Below are 15,775 nucleotides of genomic sequence, written 5' to 3'. Positions count from 1 at the left end.
AGATTTGTAAAGCAACAACAAGAAGGCCTATTGCAAAAATTCTATGATATGTTGAATCAAATCACCATCAATGTGACTTTTGTGGAAGCTCTTGAAAAGATGTCGGGTTATGCTAAATTCATGAAGGACTTAGTCACTTAGAAGAAGAATGTTAATTTTGAGACCATCAAGATTACCCACCAATATAGTGCAATCATCTCATAAACCGAGGTTAAGAAGATGGAAGAACAGAGGGCTTTCACTATTCCTTGTGCTATTGGGTTGACAAGCTTCGCAAAAGCTTTGTGTGATTTAGGGGCAAGTATCAATTTGATGCCCTATGTCATATTCAAGAAGTTAGGTTTGGGGGATCCTAGACCTACCACAATGAAGTTCTTAATGGCGGATCGAACATTGAAGAAATCATTGTGTGTCATTGATGATGTCCTTGTCAAAGTGGATTATTTCTATTTTCCCACAGACATTGTAATATTGGATTATGAAGTGGATGTAGAAATTTCAATCATCCTTGGCAGGCCTTTCTTGTCTACCAGGCGAGTTATTTGTGATGTTGAAGGGGGAGATCTCAAATTTAGATTGAATGATGAAGAGGTAATTTTTCATATTCAAAAGTCAATGAAACAACCAAATGAATATGGTGTGATATCCGTAGCTGATATGGTAGATGATGCGGTTGATGATGATATGGAAGATATTTGCATGGAAGAAGCTCTACAAGCGGTTCTCCTCAATTCGAAAAATGAGGCCATGGAAGGGTATAATGAAGCCATGAGGGCTAAGGAGGGACTCGGTTCATGTTCTTACAAGCCCTAGAAGATGTCCCTTGACTTGGAAAATCATGTTATTCCTGTAACACCCCGGAAAATTTCGAAGTACTAAAGTGTAAAACCCGGTAAAATTTGCAAAGAAAATAATATTTCATGGTGCCGGACTAGGGTTATGTGTTTGAGGAAAGTGAACAATACACGGGAAAGTAAAGGAAATTTTTTGGCGGAAAAGTGTGTTTATGTGGTCCATTATGCGACCTCATAATCACTCTGCGGGCCACATAATGGCCGCAGAAGTGAGCAGGAGAGGGCCAAATCTGGCAGCAGCTATGCGGTCGATTATGCGACCGCATAACTGTTATGCGGTGCATTATGCAACCACATAACAGTTATGCAGACCGCATAGTGACCGCATACACAAATAGATTTTTGATTATTTTTGTCAGTAATTATTCGACCGATATGCGGTCCGCATATCCATTATGCGGTCGCATATGCGACCGCAGAACCGTTCCGGAGCTCCATTCTTGGGTTTTTAAAACCCGACCCTATTTTGTTAAATACACTCTTTGGGCCATTTTTGAGCAATAATCTGACACTTTAGAGTGAGAGAGAGTTCCCTAGAGTGAGAAGGTGTCCTTCAATAATTGTTCTTCAATTCTTGCTCAAGTTTTGGAAGATTAAGGAGGGAAACTCACTAGGTCTTCAACCTAGAGATAAGATTCTACACCCTAACCCTCAATTTCGAATTTTGTGTAGGAATGGATAATTAGCAAGATAATGTTTGGGCATGAGGGTTGTTTATTTTACATGCATGTGTTATCAAAGGATGTAGGAAGATTATTGAGCTAAAAATAGTAAAGATTGGGTTGTGGGATGATGGAATCCTTCATAAAAAGGACCTTGAAACCTTTTGCACAACTAGTGTTTGATAAAATTCTCAAGTGAGCTAGAACCATGATCATCTTCCTAATTTTGGTGCAATTTGTTGTATTTCTAAAATCGATTGAAGTTGCTAAGAATTTTGGAATATTTAGAGTGTAAGGAAGCTCAAGTGAGATATGTTGGCTAAACTCTTCTCTTAGAATTGAATCCCACGATATTCATGTAAATTATGTAAGTCCCAAGTGATTCATTATGAAACTGGCTATTCCAAGTAAGATTGGGTTGAAAGATATATGTTCAACAAGCATCTCAAATTCTTTATTCATGTTATGTTACCAATTGAGGATATGTTAAAATATGGGTTGTGCATTAATAATGTTTTGACTTTAAGTCAAGTTCAAATGAAGGCTATTATGCCAAATTTTGTAAAATATCTCTATGTGCCTTAGACTCTAAATTGCTTACATGTGTACTACACACCTTGATTTGAATTGCATTTGTTGTTGATGATGATAATGATATTTGAAATTGATAAGGTGAGCATGAAATACTGAATATGTCCAATGTGCCAAGAATGATCTTATAATTATGGCCATTAGTGCCAATGAAATGAAGAGATGTGAAAGTAATATGAAATGTGATGATTGATATAAAAAGGTTGATGTCTCAAATAAGACAGCCTAGCCGGTCGGGTCGTGATCAGACTCTATGCTAAACTTACGGTGGTATTGGTATTGATAGTAATTAAGGTTGATTCTCTCATAAGATAGCCTAGCCGATCGGGTCGTGATCGGACTCTGTGCTAAACTTACGGTGGTATTGGTATTGATAGTAATTATGGTTGATTCTCTAATGAGATAGCCTAGCCGATCGGGTCGTGATCGGACTCCGTGCTAAACTTACGGTTGTATTGGTATTGATAGTATTTATGGTTGATTCTCTAATGAGATAGCCTAGTCAATCGGGTCGTGATCGAACTCCGTGCTAAACTTACGGTGGTATTGGTACTGATAGTAATTATGGTTGATTCTCTAATGAGATAACCTAGCCGATCGGGTCGTGATCGGACTCCGTGCTAAAAGTATGGTGGCATTGGTATTGTGAACATCGATATTATGAATATTGGTATTGTGACCATCGGTATTGTGAACACTGGTATTGTGAACATTGGTATTGTGAATAATGGAATATCGATACTAAAAATCTCCCAATGTGAGATATGGAAATTAATTGAAACACTGTCTTGATCCTAAATTGAGGTTTGATGTTGATTAAAGCTTCCATTAACATTATGATAATTTTGTTTGTATTATTTATCATTCTATTGAAAGGGTGTTTAGTTATACATGTTAGTTCTATTCAACAGTACTAATGTCCATTTTGCCGGGGATGCTGCATCTTTAAATGAATGCAGGTGGTTCCACAGCAGGAGATATTGATTAGTGATAGAAGTACACCTTCTACCCAGCTGACTTGGTGAGCCCCACTTCATCCCGGGGTCATGCATCCTTTGTACTTTGTGTATTCGATTTGAGGTATAGTCGGGGCCTTATTGCCGGCATGATCATTGTACTCTTCTTCATCTATAGAAGCTCTGTAGACATAGTGTGGGTCGTGTATTGGTGCTGGGAAAGACAAAATATATTATGTTGTGGTTGTATTAATTATCAAATTGAGACTTTAAAAAAATGATGAAACTATTGGAAATGAATTGGTATTGTAGACGTGAACACCTTTTGTCTAATTAATGAAAATATGTATTATCTCCATTCGTGGATGAGTTTGGGTAGAAGAAAATCTAACAAGCTTGCTCGGTCAGATTCATTCGGTTGAGCGCCGGTCTCGCTCCTCGATTTTGGGACGTGACAAACTTGGTATCAGAGCCTAAGGTTTTAATGCATCCTAGGATGTCTCGGAGCCGTGTCTAGTAGAGTCCTTATTATCGGTGTGTTGTCGATCACATCTATAATTAGGATGCTACATGGGCATTTAGGAATAATACCCTTCTTTGATATTTTGAATCGTGCGATGAAACGGGTTATGAAATTGTTCTTCCTCCAACTCGTGCGTTGAGGTATAAGGTAAGTTTAAATGCTCTTTTGGTTTATTCCATGTAATGTTGTCATGTGACATGACGAAAGGGTAAAGGCTTGAATATTAAAGAGATGGCACATATATCATGTTGAATGAATGGTATGGCCATATGAGACAATATATATAGTACCATGAGCATACTTTATATGAGAAGAGTGCTAGAAGTGATTGCCCACCTCCAAAGAGGCATTGACATAATAAATGAGGCCTAAGCTTAACTTGTACATGTGGATAGTGTGGGAACCAGGTATATGATTCTAAGATGTATGAAAGGCATGTCCTAGAGAATAATGATAAATGTGTAGGTCTTGCACGGGAGACAAGAAGTTATGAAAGGAGAGTCAATTGAACCCACAATGAGAAGACCCTAGCACTAGGAATATTATACAAATCCCAGGAATGTGCGAAGTTGTGTTACACTCCAAAAAGGATATTGACACGAGGGATTTGGATCCCAGGCCTTTGTGGCTGAATAAGAGGAGAGAACTTATGAGGTTAATACCATGGGGACTTAAACCTCTCTAATAGTCAATCATATACAAGAGGACTAGAGATGTGAAACATGTATCCCTCAAATTGCTAAATTCAAGACTTGTGTCGAAATGTGAAACATTCACCCCAAGTAGGGAGGGAAGGACCATGGTGAGGCTACTTAAGTGAAATAAAACAAGAGTAGGGCTATGTAGCTATGATGTTTGGATATTTTGTTGAAGACATGTGTAGTCTAGAAAAGTGGTAAGGGATAACATGATTCTCTGAAAGGAAATGCAAAAGATAAACTACTAGTACAAAAATAATATGGAAGGTTAAGAAATGTAAATTCTTTGTACATGGCAATATACATGACAAGGTCATCGATACTAGAAACTAAGAGTAAGGTTTGCATAAGGGTTTTACACTTGTTAGAAAGTTAGGGACAATGGAACCCAAGGAAGTACTACAGATCAAATGTGAAAGGCTTGTGAGTTCTTAGAATGAGTTAATCACGGATTTGCGATTTAGCTAAAGTTCCAAGGCTTTAAGAAATACAGAATGAGTGGGAGAGATAAATGTGATGTTATAATAACCCAAGAGTGCATCTGGACTTGATGGAAAGTCTTTTAAGAATCTTACAAGCAAGGAAGTGTTAAGTGATACACAGATGAACACACTTTCCCACGGATATCCCAACAAGTGTCGAGAGGCGAGCAGGATGAATTCCCAACTAAGGGACAAGACAACGTAACATATGGAAGAGCACATAGCTATTCACTATCTTGGAGGAATGAGGCGAGAAGAAATGGTGGAATCACAAAATAGTTCGTATCAGAATGGTGAACTCGCCTAGAGCACAAGTATTAATAGAAGATATAAAGGATCAACTGTAATACAGCCGACTTGAGTGACACTGAATATCAATTAAAAGATTTAGAGGGAGTTCATGTCTGCATATTACATTGGAAAGTGAAACTACTGGTGATGAAGTGGTGGTGTAATAAACTCAACAAACCAGGCACAATGATACTATGAGCTCATGGGAGGCAGATAAGTGTGTGGCACAATAAGGTTATCAACTAGGAATTAAGGGCAAAATAGGATGAGAACGAATGCTCCAGTCACAAAGGAAATATACAGCATATTGTCTAGACCAAAGGAATAAAAAAGGAGAAATGTTCGAAACAAATTGAGAGAGGATGAACACTTGTTACGAACCAAACATGTTTAACATGATAGCTCTTAGGCTGCAATACCAGGAAACACTATTGGTGACAACAATACGGGGAATAAGGTGAGTTACTCGTCGAGGATGGAATCATGTGGACTAAGTCCTACACTTATAAGGAAAACAAGAAGTCGTCGTTGAAGAATTTAGAAGGATCTCAAGTTTTAGAAAAGGCCATGTTCAGGCTAAATATATATGAAGGGTATCGATATGTGTTTTGGAAAGTGTTTAGCAGTAAAGAGGAATCGTGAGAATGGTCACCAGGGAAGTAGAGTGGTTTCTTAAAATCCTATAAGACTTATAATGAGGAAAGAGGATGGCTAAGAAACATCTGAGCACGATGTTACTTCACATATTGAGGCAATGCCATGCAGGTTGATGTTTTCAGGGCGTGCGCGCAAGTTAGTAGATGGTATTCATTTGAAACAGATGGTCCCATAAGAAAACTGGCCTAGTAATGTCTTTTGTTGAGAAATTTGGAAAAGAAAAAACAAGTTGCAAGTACTAATAAGATTGTAACCGTATCAAGGAAATTTTTATAAAAATCAATTCCTAGGAGGTCATATGACAGAGAAATATGATATAGATGTTCCACTAATGATGAAATATGGCAAGATGGTCATTTATGCCTCTAGGCAACTCAAGAATCATGAGAAAAATAATCCAACACGTGACTTAGGATTTGCGGCTGTGATTTTTACATTAAAGGTTTGGCGTCACTAATTGTATGGGGTCCAGGTGGACATATTCACGGACCAAATGATCCTTCAATATATTTGCAAATATAAAAAATTGAATCTAAGGTAAAGAAGATGTCATGAGTTACGTAAGGATTACGATATCAATATTCTATATCATCCGAGGAAGCCAATGTTGTGGCGGATGCTCTTACCCGGAAATCTATGGGTAGTTTGGCTCACTTGGAGGCATATCAAAGGCCATTGGCCAAAGAAACTCACCGATTGGCTAGCTTGGGAGTTCGTCTTGCGGACTCTAGTGAAGGAGGGGTAATTGTACAAAATAGGACTGAATCATCGCTTGTTGTGGAAGTCAAAGAGAAACAATACAACGATCCATTGTTGGCGCAATTGAAAGAGTGGATTCATAAACATAAGACCATGGCCTTTTCTCTTGGCATGGATGATGGTACACTAAGGTACCAAGGGCGACTATGTGTTCCAAATGTGGGTGGTCTCTGTGAAAGAATTTTGACTGAAGCTCACACTTCTAGATATTCCGTGCACCCAGGTTCTACAAAAATGTATCATGATCTTAAGAAAGACTATTGTTGGAATAATATGAAGAGGAATGTGGCGGACTTTGTGGAAAGATGTCCGAATTGTCAGCAAGTGAAAGCCGAACATCAAAGGCCCGGTGGGTTGGCACAAAACATAATAATTCCAATGTGGAAGTGGGAAATGATTAATATGGATTTTTGTGGTTAGATTACCACGCACCCCACGTAAGTTTAACTCGATTTGGGTGATTGTGGATCGAATCACGAAATCAGCACACTTTTTGCCGGTTAAGTCTACCGACACAGTGGAGTAGTATGCTCAGTTGTATATCAAAGAAATAGTCAGGTTGCATGGCACCCCAGTTTCCATCATTTCTTATCAGGGAGCACAATTTACTGCTAATTTTTGGAAGAAATTTCAGCAAGGTTTGGGTACTCAGGTGAATCTTAGTACAGCCTTTCACCTGCAGACTGACGGGAAAGCAGAGCAGACTATTCAAACGCTTGAGGACATATTGCGTGCTTGTGTGCTAGACTTCAAAGGTAGCTGGGATGATCATTTACCACTCATAGAATATGCATACAACAATAGCTGTTATGCTAGCATTAAAATGGCACCGTTTAAGGCTTTATATGGTAGAAGATGTAGATCTCCTATTGGGTGGTTCGAATTTGGGGAAGCAGAGTTGATAGGGCCAGACCTCGTGCATCAGGCTATGAAAAAAGTTAAAATCATTAAGGATCGGTTAAAGACTACTCAGAGTCATCAGAAATCCTATTCGGATGTTCATCATAGGGATTTGGAGTTCAAAGAAGATGATTGGGTATTCTTGAAAGTTTCCCCCATGAAAGGGGTAATGCGATTTGGCAAGAAAGGGAAATTGAGTCTGAGGTATGTCGGACTGTACAAAATCATTCAGAGGATCGGTAAGGTGGCGTACAAGCTTGAGCTACCACCTAAGATGTCATTAGTACACCCGGTGTTTCATGTGTCTATGTTAAAGAAAGTAGTTGGAGACCCGACACTCATTGTTCCGATTGAGACTATTGAGGTAAATGAGAAACTGGCTAACAAAGAGATTCTGGTTTCTATTATTGATCGCCAAGTTCGAAAATTGAGAAATAAAGAAATTGCCTCCGTGAAAGTGTTGTGACGAAACTTACAGGTTGAAGAGGCTACTTGGGAGGCCGAGGAAGAAATGAATAAAAAGTATCCTTATTTGTTTGAATGACCATGTATTTATAAAGTTGTGATTTAGGAAAATTATAAGACTTACTACTTATGAATTTTTGTATCATTTGAACAATTAGCATTAAGTGTGTTCCTTTATGGAAATATATTGCTTATGAGGCCACAGGTGGTGTTATTTTGTATTATGTTACATCGTTGGAATATGTATATGCTGTTAGGATGTGTTTCTGGGGCTCTCTGACAGGTGGATAGGCCTAGTTACAAAGGAAACTCTGACAAAACTTTTGGAAATTTAGGGAGTTAGTCAAATTTAGGGCTGCTAGTTTGTAGTATAAAACAAACTAAGTTGCATAAGATGCTAATGACGGATTTTTACCCTCATTCAAGGACGAATGATCCTAGCGGGGGAGAATGTAACACCCCAAAAAATTTTGAAGTACTAAAGTGTAAAGCCCGGTAAAATTTGCAAAGAAAATAATGTTTCATGGTGCTGGACTAGGCTTACATGTTTGAGAATTGTAAAAATTCATCGCGGCAAGATTGCTCGCCGCTGCTTGGACTTTTTGGGTTGAACAATGCACGGGAAAGTAAAGAAAAAATTTTGGCGGAAAAGTGCGTTTATGCGGTCCATTATGTGACCGCATAATCACTCTGCGGACCGCATAATGGCCCCATAAGTGAGCAGGAGAGGGCCAAATCTGGTAGCAGCTATGCGGTCGATTATGCGACCGCATAACTGTTATACGGTGCATTATGCGATCGCATAATAGTTATGCGGACCGCATAGTGACCGCATACACAGACAGATTTTTTATCATTTTTGTCAGCAATTATGCGTCCGATATGCGGTCGCATATGCGACCGCAAAACCATTCCGGAGCTCCATTTTAGTTTTTAAAAGCCGACCCTATTTCGTTAAATACACTCTTTGGGCCATTTTTGAGCAATAATCTGACACTTTAGAGTGAGAGATAGTTCCTTAGAGTGAGAAGGTATTTTTCAATAATTGTTCTTCAATTCTTGCTCAGGTTTTGGAAGATTAAGGAGGGAAACTCACTAGGTCTTCATCCTAGAGGTAAGATTCTACACCCTAACCCTCAATTTCGAATTCTGTGTAGGAATGAATAATTAGCAAGATAATTTTTGGGCATGAGGGTTGTTTATTTTACATGCATGTGTTATCAAAGGGTGTAGGAAGACTGTTGAGCTAAGAATGGTAAAGATTGGGTTGTGGGATGATGGAATCCTTCATAAAAGGGACCTTGAAATCTTATGCACAACTAGTGTTTGATAAAATGCTCAAGTGAGCTAGAACCATGATCATCTTCCTAATTTTGGTGTAATTTGTTATATTTCTAAAATAGAATAAAGTTGCTAAGAATTCCGGAATAATTAGAGTATAAGGAAGCTCAAGTGAAGTATGTTGGCTAAACTCTTCTCTTAGAATTGAATCCCATGATATTCATGTAAATTATGTAAGTCCCGAGTGATTCATTATGAAACTGGCTATTCCGAGTAAGATTGGGTTGAAAGATATATGCTCAACAAGCATCCCAAAGGTTTTATTCATGTTATGTTACCAATTGAGGATGTGTTAAAATAAGGTTTGTGCATTAATAATAATTCGACTTTAAGTCAAGTTCAAATGAAGGTTATTATGCCATATTTTGTGAAATATCTCTATGTGCCTTAGACTCTAAATTGCTCACATGTGTACTACACACCTTGATTTGAATTGTATTTATTGTTTATGATGATAATGATATTTGAAATTGATAAGGTGAGCATGAAATATTGAATATGGCCAATGTGCAAAGAAAGATCTTATAATTATGGCCATTAGTGCCAATAAAATGAAACAATGTGAAAGTAATATGAAATGCGATGTTTGATATAAAAAGATTGATGTCTCAAATAAGACAGCCTAGCCGGTCGGGTCGTGATCGGATTCCGGGCTAAACTTGCGGTGGTATTGGTATTGATAGTAATTATGGTTGATTCTCTAATGAGATAGCCTAGTCGATCGGGTCGTGATCGTACTCCGTGCTAAACTTACGGTGGTATTGGTATTGATAGTAATTATGGTTGATTCTCTAATGAGATAGCCTAGCTGATCGGGTCGTGATCGGACTTCGTGCTAAACTTACGGTGGTATTGGTATTGATAGTAATTATGGTTGATTCTCTAATGATATAGCCTAGTCGATCGGGTCGTGATCAGACTCCGTGCTAAACTTACGGTGGTATTGGTATTGATAGTAATTATGGTTGATTCTCTAATGAGATAGCCTAGCCGATCGGGTCGTGATCGTACTCCGTGCTAAAAGTACGGTGGCATTGGTATTGTGAACATCAATATTTTGAACATTAGTATTGTGACTATCAGTATTGTGAACACTGGTATTGTGAACATTGGTATTGTGAATAATGGAATATCGATACTAAAAATCTCCCAATGTGAGATATGGAAATTAATTGAAATACTGTCTTGATCCTAAATTGAGGTTTGATGTTGATTAAAGCTTCTATTAACATTATGATAATTTTGTTTGTATTATTTATCATTCTATTGAAAGGGTGTTTAGTTATACATGCTAGTTCTATTCGACAGTACTAACATCCCTTTTGTCGGGGGCGCTGTATCTTTAAATAGATGCAGGTGGTCCCACAGTAGGAGATATTGATCATTGATAGCAGTACACCTTCTACCCAGCTGACTTGGTAAGTCTCACTTCATCCCGGGATCATGTATCTTTTATACTTTGTGTATTCGGTTTGAGGTATAGCCGGGGCCTTGTTGCCAGCATGATCATTGTACTCTTCTTCATCTATAGAGGCTCCGTAGACATAGTGTGGGTCGTGTATTGGTGATGAGAAAGACAAAATATATTATGTTGTGGTTGTATTACTTGTCAAATTGAGACTTTAAAAAAATGATGAAACTATTGAAAATGAATTGGTATTGTAGACGTGAACACATTTTGTCTAATTAATGAAAATATGTATTATATCCATTCGTGGATGAGTTTGGGTAGAAGAAACTCTAACAGGCTTGCTTGGTCGGGTTCCTTCTACCATTAAGCCACTAAAGTTCAAGCCAAATTGGGTTGGTCCAACAAACTTAAGAGTGTCTCAACTCAATGCAATGGATGAATTTCAATTTCAAGTATATGAGAGTGATGTTTTGTATAAGCAGAGAATGAAGTTCCCCCATAGCAAGAAGATCATCAAAAGGGAAATTCACCCCGGGGACTTAGCTATTCGCTACAATTCAAGGTTTAAGTTGTCCCCAAGTAAGTTGAAATCAAAATAGTCTGGGCCATTCAAGGTTATGCATGTTTACCCCTTTGGTGTTGTGGATTTAGAATCTGGGGATGGCCTTAGAATCTTCAAAGTGCATAGGCATAGAATCCGACATTATTTGGGCCAATTTGATAGAGGAAAAGTAGCTTCAAAAATTCAATTGGGGGAACCCCTAATGACTTGATTGGTATTGGACTTTGCGTCATGCCACGACGTTAAATAAGGCGCTTCATGGGAGGCAACCCAATCTCTTTTTCCTTTATTCTTGCATTTTGATTTTTTATTGGTAGTGTAGTGTTTATTTTCCCTTGATTTGATATATTTTGGGCATTAAATGTGTGTAGGATGCAGGTTTAAAGTGAAGAAGTTGAGCAAAATTTTCTAAGAAAAGATAGAGCAACAGGGGAATAATTGAACCAAACCGTGAGCTAAACCGTAGGACACGGTTTTAACCATATCAATTTCCAGACGATGCTAGTTTTTGGAGAGTGCAGGTGAAGCAAAATCGTGAGACACGGTCGCTTAAATCGTAGTGTTAGTGTCTAGTATATCCCAAGCTAAGCAACTCAGCTTGATGTTGGAAAATGGAGTTGGAACCTTGTAGCCAGTCTGAAGAGCTCAAAGGAACCCTGAAGTGAATTGTAGGCCACGGTTTAAACCGTGTCAATTTCCATCTTGCTCCATCTATGCTACACTGCAAACCGTTGAACACGGTTTCATTAACTGTTGGCCACGGTTGAGCCTGTCACCCCGCTCGAATTGAGGGAGTATTTCATTACCCTACCCTTATACTTATTTTAATTGCATTGAGGGCAATGCAAACTTTTATGTATAGGGGTGTGGTATTGATGAGTTTTGATATGCTTGACACTTTATGATACCATTAGTTGATGTTATGTTTTCCTTTTAGTCTTTTCTCTTCTTTTATTTTTATTGATATTTTGTTTTACGTTTTTTAGGAATTAGCAATAACCTCTTTGGGTTTTCTTTGCTATGGTTCTTTCCCAAAGATGCAACTTGAACCGGAAATTTTTTTTAGTAGTGTCGATGTCCCAAAGTCAACTTTTGACTTGTTTGGTACCAACACTACTTAGATGTATGCCTTGAAACAACTTTTCATGAAATGCGGGCTTTTGAAAATTCCAGGAAGGAGTTGAGTTGATTATTCTTGGTATGATCCTTAGGTTCCATTGTTAGCTTTAATGTAACTATATAGCTTTTAGGCTATGGCAACTTTTTGCGTTCATTTTTTTCAATTAGGCTTTGAATACATATATCTGCTTTGAGTATGCATGAGCCATGTGAGGTGAGGATGTTGTTGAGTTCTTTTGTGTCAATTGTGGTCTAGAACTTGTCCCAGGTATGTTTCGAGGCGAAATTATAGGTTGTGCTTGGTTTAGAAAATGAGTTTAGGATTTCTTTGGACCGCTTGTGCCTTTAATTACCTAAATCCTTTTATTGTCAACCATATTAGAAACCCTTTTCCCTTCTTATCATAACCTCTTTTGTTGACCTGACTTTCTTAAGCACTTGAAATTACAATCTAGGCCAAAAGACTATATTTGGGGGAGGAGATGGAAAAAGTGTGATGTGGAAGCTACTTGAAGGAGAAGAAACAAGAACACTAAAAAAGACAGCAATTTGAAAAAAAAAAGATTTGAAATAAAAAGGGAAGACTAGAGACTCATGACAAAGGTGGTGATCACAAAAGGAAAGCCTTGCGAACTAAGGAGCTCTAATGGTGTAATTCAATCATATCGCCTAGTTGAAAGGGAGAGCAAAAAGTGTGGAATTTTGAAAAGAATTGTGTTTTGAATTGTCAAGATTGTAGTGCATAGGAAGATCGTAGTCACTCTTTACCCATATTGATGCCCTACCTCCAACCAACAGCCTACAATACATTCCCGTAAGTCCTAAATAATTTTGAACTAGGCACACCTACATTAGTGGAGATCTACACGAGGGCCAAGCCTATGGTTCTGCTTTGTACATTTGAACTTCTTTTGTGAGAGAGAGTGCTTTTTTTGTTTTGAGCATATCCCACTTTTGCTTTGAAACTATAGTAACATGTGTGGGAATCTCTCTTGATTTGTGAGGGCACATGGAAACTCGAGTGTGATTAGTGTTTATTTTCTCAATTGAGACACATGAACAAAAGAAAGTGGCCTTGTGACTTAAATATAACTTTAGAAGCTTTGGGATCATAGTTTGAAAATCTTCTTGACATTCTTGGTACTCATGTGGTTTTGAAATTGAATCCTATGGAAGTTGTTGAGGGGTCATGCATTTGAGTAAAGTTGTGGTACCAACCAAAGTCATGAGTTTTTGTGCTTGAATGCTTCTTCGCTTGGTAGCGATACTAGCTTTAGCTTGTGAGCTTAAATATTTAGTAGCATCAATGAAATGGTGCCTAAGTATGAGTCTTGATTTGCTTGAGGACAAGCAAAAGTGTAAGTTTGGAGGAGTTGATTCGTTAGCTTTTTAGCTAATTGTTCTTATGTATTGATAGAGTTTAATGCCCGATTTGTTGGAATAAATTGAATAATTGTGCTTTGAATGGTGTATTTTCGGTTTTTGAAGTTGCATGAGAACTTTAGAATTTGAGAATATAAAAAATGGGCAAGAAGTCATCACTTTAGAGCTAAAATTGGAGAAATTTGAAGCAAAAAGATTTTTAGGCAGACCATTGGACACGTTTGCTCCAACCGTTGGACACGGTTCAAGAGAAGCCTGAAGAGTTGAAGAAATGAAGCTTCTGGAATTCATTATGGTTCAGTTGCATCTCACGGTTGGTCCGACGGGGCAATTTTGTCCAGTTTTGGGACTTAGTATAAATAACTATTTTAAGTCATTCTAGGGTATCTTTTTGGCAAGAATACTTTATGTAGAAGCTTTTGGGATTCTTCTTTGGGGATTTTGGGTGACTTCACCATTTTTCTACACAATATTTCTTTCCTCTTTAGCTATTATGTTTAGTTTTTCATCTCTTTTTGTATTTTTCTTCCTTAATATGTCTAGCTAGGTTTATTAAGCTAGGATTGTGAATCCTAAGTGTGGTTATATTTTTGGGTTATTAATATTAGTTCTATATTTGATTAAGCTTTGTGTTATCTAATTAATTCATAATTTATTGATTGATTTTGTGGTTATAAACACTAAATATATGCCTATTTTGCTTGTTCTAACTTGGAAGAGTGGAACTTAGCTTAGGTACAAGGTAATTAGAAAGGAATTAAGTGGGTTAATCACTTGATTAATGAAATCTAAGCAGGAATAGTTTGATTTCTACTTGGGTTAATCAATTGCTCATCATTGAGCCTTAGTTGACTTGGAAGAGCAACTTGGGGTAAAACTTCTTAAAGTGTTGGAAGACATTAAGTAGGTAGAATAGAAATTGAGGCCGTAACACATGCTTAATTAACTAGAATTGAACATTTATATACGTAAAAGCATAGCCAACATGAAGGGGAAGAAATCCTAGCGCCTTTCTCTTATTTGTTACAACTACATAATCTTATTTGCACTTTACGCGTTTGATAGAATTCCTTAGTCAAACATTAGTAGTAATTGTAGACATAATTGAACAACCACTCTTTGTTTTAAAAGTCCCCCAATGTATCAACAACCGACCAACCCACCTCCTTATATTTCCCATGGTTCAAGTTCTTCAACCAATGATATGGGTTATATTGAGAACATGTTTAAGCAAATTATGGAGAAGAATGTCGATCCAGATTCCCAACTTGCCTCACACAACACATCAATCCGCGGCTTCCCCAAATGCACTAGCGACCTCGCACCTGCGACTCCTCCTTCCGCAGGTGCGGAAATAGCAGTAGCAGCAGCTTTAGCTGCATTTTCCAACTTTGACAAATCTGTTAACCACCCGAAATCACCCCGAGACCCTTGAGACCTCAACCAAAAATACCAACAAGTCATATATCAACATACAAACTTAGTCGAACCTTCGAATCACTCAAAACAACACCCAAACACCAAATTACCCTCGGATTCAAGCGTAGGAACTTCTAAATTTCCAGTTTCACCAATTCAAGCCTAATTCTACTACGGACTTCCAAATCACATTTCGGACGCACTCCTAAGTCCCAAATCACCTAACGGAGCTAACGGAACCATCAGAATTCAAATCCGAGATTGTTTACACATAGGTAAACATCCGGTTGACTTTTCCAACTTAAGACTCTAAATAAGAGATTAAGTGTCTCATTCCACTCCGAAACCACTCCGGACCCGAACCAACTAACCCGGTATATCATAATATAGCTTAAGAGCATAAAGAAAATAGAAATGGGGAAAACGGGGCTATAACTCCCGAAACGATCGGCTGGGTCATTACATCCTCCCCTCTTAAACAATCATTCGTCCTCGAACGGGTCTAGAAACATACCTGGAGTCTCTAATAGGCGTGGATATCTACTCCGCATCTCCCGCTCGGTCTCCCAGGTGACCTCCTCCACAGGCTAACCTCTCCACTGTACCTTCACTGAAGCTATATCCATTGACCTCAACCTTCAAACCTGCCGATCCAAAATAGCCATCGGCTCTGCATCATAAGTCATATCACCCTCCAACTGA

General features: G+C 38.2%; 1 protein-coding gene across 1 annotated transcript; it reads left to right on the top strand.

The window, feature by feature from the left end:
• The first annotated feature begins 219 nt into the window (after window positions 1-219).
• On the top strand, window positions 220-813 carry LOC142177126 (uncharacterized). Its single transcript, XM_075245591.1, has one exon. It carries the CDS (start codon window positions 220-222, stop codon window positions 811-813), a length of 594 nt encoding a protein of 197 aa, XP_075101692.1.
• Window positions 814-15,775: the final 14,962 nt, after the last annotated feature.

This window comes from Nicotiana tabacum, chromosome 23, assembly GCF_000715075.1.
Source record: "Nicotiana tabacum cultivar K326 chromosome 23, ASM71507v2, whole genome shotgun sequence".
In the NCBI taxonomy this organism is placed as follows: Eukaryota; Viridiplantae; Streptophyta; class Magnoliopsida; order Solanales; family Solanaceae; genus Nicotiana; species Nicotiana tabacum.
The sequence above is the reverse complement of the archived record's forward strand: the minus strand, read 5'-3'. Positions and strand labels throughout refer to the sequence as shown.